The sequence below is a fragment of the Diabrotica undecimpunctata genome, chromosome 6, assembly GCF_040954645.1.
Source record: "Diabrotica undecimpunctata isolate CICGRU chromosome 6, icDiaUnde3, whole genome shotgun sequence".
In the NCBI taxonomy this organism is placed as follows: domain Eukaryota; kingdom Metazoa; phylum Arthropoda; class Insecta; order Coleoptera; family Chrysomelidae; genus Diabrotica; species Diabrotica undecimpunctata.
The window spans coordinates 94,803,072-94,815,406 of record NC_092808.1 but is presented as its reverse complement, the minus strand read 5'-3'; the positions used below and the strand labels follow the sequence as shown (position 1 = coordinate 94,815,406).

At 32.3% G+C, this 12,335-nt stretch overlaps 1 protein-coding gene across 3 annotated transcripts in view; it reads right to left on the bottom strand.

Moving 5' to 3' along the window:
• LOC140443582 (uncharacterized) overlaps positions 1-8,136 on the bottom strand; it is a 31,114-nt gene extending 22,978 nt beyond the window's left edge. Inside the window, exons 1-2 of one of the 3 annotated variants that reach the window (XM_072534923.1) lie at positions 7,846-8,136; positions 7,636-7,764 (exon numbers count right to left, since the gene is read on the bottom strand). In XM_072534923.1, the coding sequence (XP_072391024.1) occupies positions 7,636-7,764; positions 7,846-7,999 (283 nt within the window). In that variant the 5' untranslated portion in view covers positions 8,000-8,136. The remainder of the gene's footprint in view (positions 1-7,635; positions 7,765-7,845) is intronic. The other 2 variants (XM_072534922.1, XM_072534924.1) reach the window with 2 other exon arrangements.
• Between the last annotated feature and the right edge of the window lie 4,199 nt (positions 8,137-12,335).

The following is a 12,335-nucleotide window of genomic DNA, read 5'->3' as shown; positions in this document are numbered from 1 at the left end:
TTTTTCCAGTTTTCCACTGTTACTACACCAAATGCATTTCTTATTAATTGTTCCATAGCGGGGGTCGTAAACTCTGCGTTGTGTGAGGCAATAGGTCTTTTGACTTGACTCCATACCATTTCAATTGGATTTAACTCACAATGGTATGGAGGTAGTCTCTAAATGGCAACACTTTTCTCTTTGCACATCTCGTCGATTTTACATTTTATGTATTTTTCTTTGTATGTGTTTACGACTTCCATGAGCTCCGATTTTAAATAATCTTCTTCAAAAAAGATGTCTTTCTCCAGCAACCATGTCTTAATTTGATCTTTATTGAAGGCTTGTGTCGGAATCACTTCTTCTCTCCTCGAATAGTATGAAGCGTTGTCCATCACCACAACAGTTTTCTCAGGAAGATTAGAAAGCAGCTTTTCCTTAAACCAGTGGTGAAATATAGGACCATCGGTCTCGTCATGATAGTCCGCTAAGTTTTTTTTCTTTAGTAAAAACCAAATAGCAGCACCTTCCACAAAGCCCAATTCGCTACCCGCATGCACTATAACAAATCGGGGGCATCGTTGTGTCGGCTGTTTTACGCCTGTTGACAACCCCTTAACAAACGCATCCCTGGTTGAAGTCCGTGATGAGACGTTGAGATGTGGACCGCGAACTACCTGCAAGATGACGTAGATAAATTGATTATACACGCAAAAACAGGGGAGAGTTGCGAAACCGAATCCGAAATCTCGGTTGTAGAGGACGACATTAGTGTAATTGAATATCGGTGAGTAACTTTGATTATTCTATAATCAATGACATGTATTTATCAGTCCAGTGGTCCAGTATATTACTATAACCAGTATAATACAGGGTGATTGATTAGTGTGATAAAGTTCAGTAGATCCGCTATATTAATAGATAGCAATAAAAGTTAATAACAAAAATTTTAGTCAACTTTGAGATTTACAATAAAAAATTAGTTAAATTGTTACAGGGTGTTCGATACCAAAGTGACAGACCAAACTTATGTTTTTTAAAATGGAACACCCTGTATTTTATTCGATATTTGAAATCTTCTTTACTTCCCCATTACAACAATATAAAATTGTGTTACCTTAATATACGGTATTTACAAAGTTATAACCAATTTTATATGAAAATTGTAGCAAGTTCAACTCCCTGTATAATTAAAAAGAAGCACAATAACAACAGTCTGTTACTGCCATATTTTTTCATTGATTGTCAAAATTATCAAAAATGATTGATATTGCTAATTTTCTTTATATTGAATACAGGGTGAGTCAAAACGAAAGTGTATTATTTTCTCAGTAATTATAAATAAAACACCCTGTATTTTATGTTACTATCATAAAGTTCCATTACCATACTTCAATTTTTTATTTAATATTCTCTTTGTCTAAATTTATTAGTTTTTGAGATATTTTCATTGTTCAAAGCAAATTATTAATTTGGTGTCTAAATTTTTACAAATTTTAAGTAAGCCATGACTGAATTGTCTAAAACAGTTCACCATAATTGTTTGTCTTTAAACTAACTAAATAGATAAGATGAATTTTACTGTTGATGAAATGGTAGATATGATCTGGATATTGGAGGAATGCAATAAAAATGTGTTATTATCAGTAAGAAGTTATCACAGTTTCCTGAGAGGGGACAACCTACAACAGCAAGCTTTGAAAGATTGAAGGATCGGTTAAACCGCAATAGTTCAGTTATGTATAAAAAATACGAGTGAACGAAAAGTATTGTGATAGAGGAAAACAAAATAAGTGTGTTGCTGTCAGTTACTGAAAATCCATATACAAGTATTTCCAAAGAAAAAGAACTAACTTGCTACTCTGTGCAAAGAATTCTTGCAAAAAATAAAATGTACCCTTACCATATTCAATTTCACCAACAAATAATTCATGAGAATTTTGAGAAGAGAATCGTATTTCGTGAATGGGTCTTAGATAAAATCAATCATCAGAGAGATGTCTTCAGTACTATTTGAGATGAAACTACATTACATAAAAACGGTTCTGTTAATAAGCACAACTTTAACTATTATGTCACAACTACTTAATACCACCTAGTTACACACAGTCAAACTAGAGAGTCGCTGAATGTGTGGGAAGGTATTGTTGTTGACCATGTCGTTTTTGAAGAAAATGGAAATGGTGAGATGTATTTAGATTTTTTTAGTAAATCAGTTATCCATATTATTCACCCTAATGCATTGATTCAAGGTAAACTTGACAATCAGTTTCCTGATAGATGGATTGGAAGAAATGGACCAACAGCATAGCCACTAAGATCACCAGAATTTAATAAAATTATTCATTTTGTTAGGGTGGTATTAAGAATGTAGTAGAATACAAAATCTATTTTGAAGTGTTAGTGTACAAATGCTTCGTAATCTTTTATTAGGTTACTGAGGTTATTTTGAACACCTTATACAATTAAATATTAAAAGTAGTTTTTAATTTTTCCATAAATGCTGTATTTTCTATTGTGTTTTATTTGTAAATTTTACTAATAATAAATTATTTTTCTTTCTTAATTTGTTACATTGATTACTTGATTAATAATCAGTAATAATAAACTGTCAGTTTTAAACAATTCAGTCATGACTTACATAAAATTTGTAAAAATTTAGACAATAATTTGCTTTGAAAAATCTATATACCTCAAAATATAATAAATTTAGACATAAGGAACATTGAATAAAAATATGGTATTGGTACTTTGTGGCAGTGACATAAAATACAGGGAGTACTATCTAAAATTACTGAGAAAATAATGTACTTGCGTTTTGACTCACCCTGTATTCAATATAAAGAAAATTAGCAATATAAATCATGTTTAAAAATTTTGACAATCAATAAAAAAATGTGGCGGCAATAGATAATTGTTACTATGTTTCTTTTTAATTATACAGGGGGTTGAACTTGTTATGATTTTCATAGAAAATTGATTATATCTTTGTATTTATCCCATATAACATAATAAATCTTCATATTGTTGCGATGGGGAAGTAAAGAAGATTTTGAATATAAAATAAAATACAGGATGTTCCATTTAAAAAAATATAAGTTTGGTCTGCCACTATGTTATCAAACAACCTGTAACATTCTAACTAATTTTATAATATGAACTTCAAACTTGCCTACAACTTTTGTTATTAACTTTTATTGCTATCTATTATTACAGCGGATCTACTAAGCTTTATCACACTAATCAATCACCCTGTATATAAAATAATTATAATAGAAAACAATGAATACAGTCATATAATATTAGATGTTCCCCAGTCATAGTCATAGTCATACCATAGAATATAGACGCTTATAGAAGAATTGTTCACTGTTATTTTTGAAAGTCGGCAAAGGTTAGACAGGGTGGGACGCACATGGTACCACTAAGGAGCGGTCATGTCAGCTCTATTATTGCTTCTAAAATATGAAAGAGTGGGGCAATAAATGCAACTTTCTTCTTCTTCTTCTTAGCCTTCTGTCGTCCATATTTGGACATAGGCCTCTCCCAACTCCTTCCATCGGTCTCTATCCTGAGCAACATCTTTCCAATTTGTTCAGGCTATTCTTTTAATATCATCAACCCATCTCATCTGTGGTCTTCCTCTTGGTCGTTTACTTTCGTAAGGTCTCCAATGTTGTATTGTAGTATTCCAACGTTGATCTTTTTGTCTAGCAGTGTGGCCCGAGAAGCTCCATTTAAGTTTGGCAATTTTTGTTGCTATGTCCTCGACTTTTGTTTTGGATCTTACCCAGTCGTTCCTCTTTTTATCTGACAGTCATATACCTAACATTGCTCTTTCCATTGTTCTTTCTGTTAGCCTAGGTTAGGGTCCAGGTTTAGTGTTCAACCAATGCAACCAAGGATGCATTGGTTGAACACTTTGCTCCTCAAGTATTGGGGTATTTTGCGGTTCTTAAGTACCTATCCAACTAAGTTTTCCAAATACTGCCCATGCTAGTCTTGCTCTTCTAGTAATTTCCGCACTTTGGTTCTCTTTGTCAAGTCTCAGGATTTGGCCTAGGTAGATATATTCCTGGATTTGTTCTATGTCACTGCCATTTATAGTTATATGTCTGGGGTCATCTGTGTTTGTCATTATTTTTGTTTTTTTTTTTTTTCATATTCATTTTTAGGCCGACGTATTGGGAGCTGGCTGCTAGTTCCCCCATCATAATTTGCAGTTCCTCAAATGTGCTCACTATAATCACTATGTCGTCAGCGAATCTGAGGTGGTTTAACTTGTTCCCATTAATGTTAATGCCATAGGTTGACCAATTTGTAGTTTTGAAGACCTTCTAGGGCTATTTTGAAAAGCTTTGGCGATATTACGTCTCCTTGTCTCACTCCTCTCTTAATGGGGATGGGATTTGTATTTTCGTCTAGTTGTACTATCATAGTTGCATTTTCATATATATTATGTATTAGTTGCCTATCTCTCGAATCTATTCTACAATTATTAATAGCTTGTTCTATGGCCCACATCTCGATACTATCAAAAGCCTTTTCATAGACGACGAAGGCAAGAAATACGGGTAGTTGGTATTCATTTGGCCTGTTCAACCAGTTGGTAATTGTCCATTTTGTAGGTTAACTGGTTGTTAATAATTCTCATAAATAGTTTGTATACTTGACTGAGCAACGATATAGGTCTATAATTCTGTAGTTCACATTTGTTCCCTTTTTGTGTAAGAGTATTTATTACTAGACTCTTGTTCCAGTCTTTAGGGATCTTGCTATTATGGAGACATCTATTAAATAGCTCTGTTAGTACAGGGATTGTTAATGTCTTGCTTGTTTTCAAGAGCTCGACAATTATACCGTCGTGTCCTGGAGCTTTATTATTTTTTAGTTCTTTTAAAACTCTTTCTATTTCGAATCCCTTTATATTTGGTAGTACTTCTGATCCCACGTTTTTTATTATTCTTTTAACGTTCTCCTTTGTTGTTTCATTAGGCTGGCCTTGCGAGCTGTACAAGGATGTGTAGAAGTTTTCGACAATATTTGTTATTTTATATTTGTCCTTCTCTACCTTATTGCTGGCGTCTTTAATTTTGATGATTTTTTGAACTCCCAGTGCGGGTCTTAGACATTTTAAGCCTCTGTTGTTTTCAATGACTCGCTCTATTAAGTTCTCGTTCCATTTTTGTATGTCGCGTTTTAGTTCTTTTCTAATTGTTTTATTAAGTTCTCTGTATTCTTGAGTATGGCGTTTGTTTTGCGTTAGTAGTTGTCTTCTTTCCGTCATTAGCTGTTTAGTTTCATTGCTTATTTTGTCTTCTTTAGTCCTAGTTTTCTTTGCGACCTGCAGTCCTGCTGCGAGAAGGTTTTTATTAATCTCGTCAATTTGATCTTGATTATGTGAAGGATCAGATTCGAACTTATCCGCTAAGACCTCTCGGAATTGCTCTTCATTTGTTCTTAGTTTAAAGGCATCTATCCTTGTTGTTTTTTTTTTAAATCCTTTTTCTCTCTTCTTTCATGTTAATATTTATTTTTGCTCTGACTATACGATGGTCACTACCCGTTGTTACGTTGTTTATTGTTGTAACGTCTTCAAATATTCCTTTGTTCTTTGAGAGAAAATAGTCTATTTCATTTTTGGTAGTTCCGTTAGGTGCGACCCATGTCCTCTTTCTGTTAGGTTTCTTTTTGTAGAAGGTATTCATAAAATACATGTTTTCTTGTTCCAGGAATTCCATGAGTTTTTCTCCTCTTGTGTTTCTTATGCCGAATCCAAAATTTCCAATGCAATGCAACTTTAGATATTTTTATATGTAGATGCTGCGTGGTCGTAGAATAGGATTAAATTTTTGCGTTTTATAAAATTTTTTAGAGAAAATAATATTATTTTAACTTTTAATAAATTAATCTTTTTAGAAAAATTATTATGATTCAAATTTTTAATTGAAATATGTACAAATCTTAAGTATAAATCCGTTTAAGACTATATTGTAATAATTTCACCAATATTCATTCATTGTGAAAATTGTTTTAGATACTACTAGTTGTTATTTTAAAACAAGATTAAATAGTACCCATACAGCGTAAAAATTTTCACATATTATACTGTTCATTAAAAGGTACTGCTAAATATTTCAAAAATAAATCAGGAATGCTTTTTGTTGTTATTAAAAAATTATGGATGGAATGGAAGTTTGGAAGTTTCGGCGAAATGGAAAATTTCATAATTTAGTAAAAACTTTCATTGAATACTTTTTTTTTAATCGAAATTTTTTAAAAATGTTTCGTTAATTTCTGGGCAGAAAAACAGTATAATAAAAAGTTATGTGACGGTTTTTCGTTGTGTTGGAACAAACCTATTTTGAATTCAAAGTTATACAATTAAAAAAATAAATACTTTGAATATTGTAAATATCATACATTTTTAAGTTTTAAAATTAAAAATTTAACAATTTAATATATTAAAAATAAAGATTTTATTGTGAAAAAACAAAAAAAAAGACAGTTTGTAACTCAATGCCATCGAAATTTGTTTAGGCGTAGATGCAAAGTTACCCGCTCATACTCCTTTCCCACTTCCCCCTAACTACATATTTCATTATGAAATTTTCATGATAGTTTTAAGCCGACGGCCACGGCGCCACGCTTTGAGTTTATGCAGCCACCCTCAGGAGGAGTGTTTTGAAGTATAGACCGTAACCAATCCTTTAAGACATACAAAATAAATGTATAGGATACATCACTACAGAATTCAGTATAAAAAACATTAATGTGTTTAATACAATATTCACAGTGTAACAAAATTGACAAAACATAAAATATATAAATAACATTTTTACAAGTAAAATATGAAGTTACTGCAGTTTGTCCTCAAGATGTTCATTTATACAATAATATGCTTTTCTTAAGAGTAAATATTTTTTTTAATTTAAAACATTTTTTAAAGTAAAATATTTTTTTTTAAATTAGAGGAAAGTGGTATTTCTTTCACAGTTTTTGGCAAATGATTGTATAAGGTCAGTCTCATATATCTGAAGCAATTTTGAAATTTGGATGTTCTGTGTTTAGGAACTCATAAAGATTCGGCACTTCTTGTATTATAACAGTGATTGTCTGAATTTACTGGAAATGTATTGATTTCCTCTTTTACATAAAGTAAACATTTATAGATATATAGGCAGTAGAAAGTTAAAATTTGATGTTTAATAAAAAATGGTTTCTCAGGGCGACTGAGAAAACTGAAACAAAGCAGTCTCTGCATCTCTGTCTAAGGGTCAGGTTTATCTACCACATTACCTTCTTACTGGTCATTTAGGTCATGTATTTAATAAACCTTTCAAATTAGAAATATGTAGGGACTACTTTATATTAGTTTTCTCTGGCGCACTGGGGAAACAGGCTGGTATTGCAATGATCAGTCTATCTTGTATTATATGTTTATCAATGAATACAACTCAATATAACCTCTAACAAGTTAATAGCCCTTAAAATAAAAAGTAAATTCCAGTTATGTGACAAGAGCAAAAAGGAGAAAATAGAAATTAAAGTAAATTTTATGGTAAAAACCAAGCTGTAACCTATTTTCTCTCATAAGTGATGTCATTTAAGCTATAAAAATAAATTCTCCCTACTTATCATTATTACTTCTCTCACCTAAGTTATCTTTATCGGATTCATTAATCAAGTCTTCAAAATCTGGGGATGTAAATAGCGGACTCTCTATATTATATCCTTGTGCACCTTCCAGAAACTCTTCCTTAATTGTAGCTTTTAGTTCCATTTCTAATAAATTTCCAATTAGATCACAGTATTTATCATTAATTTTTACCAAAGAATATAAACGCTTTTTACTACTTGGCTTACCTGAGATATCTTCGGATTCATTTTTGAAGTGTTTCAGATCTATTGATGTCGATAGCTGACTCTCTATATTTTTTTGGTTATATTCAACAAACTCTTCCTTAATTTCAACTTTAAATTCCATAGCTGAAGCTGACATATAAACTATAAACTGCATAAATATATTGGAAATGTAGATGTAGAAAGAAAATTATTTACTATGCCCTTAAGCACACTTAAGCATATGCGGCGGGGCGGGACGTTTTTCACATTTGGTCCCAGTGAAGTTAGCCTCAAATTAGGTGTCAATTAAGTTTCACAGAACAAAATATTGCGTATTGCTTTGGCAGTGTTGCCATGTCCTTATAATGTATATGTTATATGCTTCAAATACAAAGAGAGAAAGCTTTTAAAATCTAAAATGTACATTTTTATTATTTTATTGATTCTGCAATTGTATACCTTATATAAAACATTTGTGAATTAGTATTTGTTTCGTTTGATATTATTTGCAATTAATTAATTACTAGAAATTTTTTTTGGCAATTGCTTTTTGATAGATTTGGCAATAGAGTCAGAATCTTCAAACCACCAGTTGCCAAATTGCAACAGATGTCTTTTTAACTTTATTATTTATAATGACATTTTAATATTTACTTTTAAAACTATTACCTTTTTCTTGTTTTGGTAATTATTAAGTATTAGTTTTTAAATATCCTATTGCTTTTGATTGCGTATATTTCATTTGTAATGTAAATTTCAACACTGCCAAACACCAATATTTCATTCTGTCAAACCCGTTTGAGGCTATCTTCACTGGGACCAAATGTGTAAAACGTCCGTATATGCGACATAAATGCGTCTAAACTCTATTCGCTTAGCTCGGACTCTCGGACACATTTTGACAGATTCATTGTCGGAAACCTACAACACAACAATTCCTACTTCTCAGTATTAATAGCTCAACTATGTTACTATTGCAGACTTCTTTCTTAAAAAAAAAGAAGAATTATTCGTGGAAGTGTATACTAAACCCATCAAATTTTGGGTAGAATATATTTAAAAAATATATTTTAGTTGTTATAATTTAACATAACTATTTATTCAGACAGATTAGATATAATACCCGAAGCTCAATCCGGTTTCAGATCAGAACACTCCAGTGAGCTACAAGTACTCAGATTAACAGAGTACATAGTAGCTGGATTTAATGATAAACAGTATACTGCTGCCTTCCTAGATGTAAGCAAAGCTTTCGACAGAGCCTGGCATAAAGAACTGATCTACAAAATGAGAAGATACGGTTACAGCGGGTAATGACAAGACTAATCTATTCGTAATTGAGCAATCGTAGTTTCAGAGTTCGGATAGGACAAGTCCCGGAGGCTGGAGTGCCACAGGGAGAGGTACTGTCACCTCTACTGTACACAATATATAGAGCAGACATACCTAGAATACCAGGTACATTCCTAAGCCTCTATGCCGACGACACAGCGATAGCGGCCAAACACAAAGACGTAGACATAGCGGTAAAAGACTTACAAACAGCGCTAGATGACATAGAAGAATGGAGCTTAAAATGGAAACTCGCTATAAACTCCGAAGAGACACAGGCTGTATTTTTCAAAAAGAGACACCAACGACCAGAAGAACAAGTGACTTTGCAAAACAATCCCATCAAGTGGAAAAGCGAAGCGAAATACCTCGGAGTAATCATGGACAAAGCCTTAACGTTTAATAAACACGTAGACGCTACAATACAAAAAGCCAACATGACAAAAGCATCAATAAGAGGCCTAGCAGGAAGAAAAAGCAAACTTAGAATGAAAACTAAAATGATTAATAAATAGTATACTTCTTCCTATACTAACATATGCATCTCTCGCATGGGGACACATATGTAACACGGCAAAAAAGAAAATACAAGCGGCAGATAACAGCAGCCTAAGAGAAACAGTCAATGTACCGAGATACTGTCGCCAATAGCCCAATTCCGGCTTTAAGATTGATCGAATTGCAACCATAATTGTTGCCAATGGTATTGCCCAAAATTGAGCATTGGCTGTCGTGCAAGCTCCAATTGCAGAACGCCATGGAGCACTTGACCTACTTAACTTCATATAAGTATAGGTGCACGACGGCCAAAAGTTCGTTCTGGTCTGGACAGGGCTCCAGGTCTGGACAGTTCTTAAACGAACTTAGAATAGTTTTTTATTTGATTTATTCGATATTTTCAGGGAATTTTAACTTAGCATAATTTCGTAAATTATTGTTATTTTAATTTTAAGTTCATAAACGAACTTAGAATAATTTTTCATATTTATTTATTTGGTATTTTTCGACGAATTTAGGCTTGGGATAATTTTGTAAAATTATTTCTCTTTCAGATTCTCTCAGGTTCAGATTCAGATTCAGTTCTTGAACGGAACTTAGAAGAATTTTATAATATTTCTTTCAGCCACTTATTTCTTTTCCTTCTGACAAATATTTTCCTTTAGGGACTTTGAAATATTTTCGGATGTAAAATAACTTAGGATATTTTTCTAATATTTATTCTCTTTCAGGGACTTTGAAATATTTCTAATAATTTATTTATCTTTATTGACTTTGAAATATTTTCAGACCGAAAATAACTCAGAATAATTTTACTAATATTTTATTTCTCTTTTAGGGACTTTGAAATATTTTCGTTATAAAAATAACTTAGAATATTTTTCAAACATTTTATTTTACTTTTGGACTTTAAAATATTTTGGTATAAAAAATAACTTTAGGTCTCATCGACTTTAGGAAATTTTCGATAGTCGAACATTTCCAATAACTTGCTTTGTATTGATATTTTGTTACATGTGTTTGTTGATTCGTCCCGAAGTCACCACGACGAACACTTCTATCACATTTTGGACGAAATCGAATTAGTAGACATTTCAAATTTTTCCGAAATTTTTGGGACTTTTACTTTTTTGCATTAATTAGTCTTAGGTGTGATAACTAATAACTTTCTATTACAGATTCTTAGTTCTATAACACTTTATTTGCAGATTCTTAGTTTTAGTAAACATTCATTTGTATTTCTTTAAAAAGGTATTTCCTTCTAGTTTTCTGGGCATATACGGCCTATATGTCCACGGACCGTAACCCTTACCTGCTCCGGTCCATTTCAGCTATGGATAGTGCGACTGGACCACCTTCCGCCATTCCCGAGGGTTCAGGCCAGCGACAATATGTTGCAGAAAGATTTCTCTTCAGAGAATTACAACAAATTAGAGTGATTGAAATAATGAAGGAAAAAGCAAGGACTAAGTTCGCGGAGATAGAGAACCATCCAAGTCACATATTGCGAGAGATCATGAGGTACAACGCTTTCCACAGATGGAAGCAGAAAAGATCCAAACAACAAATAGTAGAATAAAATCAAACGTACTAGAGAGAAAATCAATAAACACACCAGAGAGAAAACAAAACACCAGAGAGAAAACACTACAAAAAACAACAAAGCACAAAAAAGATAATTCGTAGCTCAAAAAACTCGTCGGCAATCGCAAAGTACAGCGTGGGCCCAGTTGCCTTAAGTGGACAAACTCTATATTGTCACATATTTGCATATATTTTTTAATATTATAGTATAGACATTGTAGTAATTATGACTTTTTTGTTTCAGGCAACCTACAAAAAAATAAACAAAAAACGGACTCGGCCACCAAAAAAATTAAAAAACTAACAAAAACCGGCGCAAGCCAACAAAAAAAAACTAACAAAAACCCGGGCACGTAGGGCCCAAGGACTCCTCTATTCCCATGACTCCCACATAAAGAGCATTTGGCTGATAGTTGTGCCCCTATCGCGCATCAGAGTGCTATAGGGGGGAAAGGGGTGGTCTGAAGCATTGGAACGCGGTGGATTGACTCCTATTTTTACTTGACTTAATACACCTCGCTTAAATAAATTGTAACACCCGAACGTTGCGTAGATAGGGCTACTTATTTCTTATGGACAGAATAGAAGATAGAAGTGCACCGGTGCCAAGACAAGTACAACCGCGATTCAGGGTTATATTTTCTTTTCCAGAGAAATTAATTAAAATGAATTTTTTCTAACGTAACTGACCAGAAATTCCCATCCAACAAAGATATGAAAAGTAGGGAAAATGATTTTAATTAAATAAATACATATTATTTACAAATAATAATTTTATTTTATATTATTTTAATTATATTAAACTACAGGTTAATTGTTTTTTGGTGAGAATACAAAATGCCATTAGAATCATGATCATTACAAACTAATTATCTTCGTACCTCGTACCTATAATGATAACAAGGCTTTGTGGTTGTTTAGTAGTTATTCTGACTTCACAGTTTAATGTTCATTGAAAATGAAAATTCAAAAATTACGCCAAGGGAATATTTTGGAGATCCATGTAAAACAATTTATTTTAAATGTATTTAATTATCATCCAGATTTAAAGAGTGGTGTTGTAAAGAGTTTAACAATTTTAATCGATAAAGTAAGTG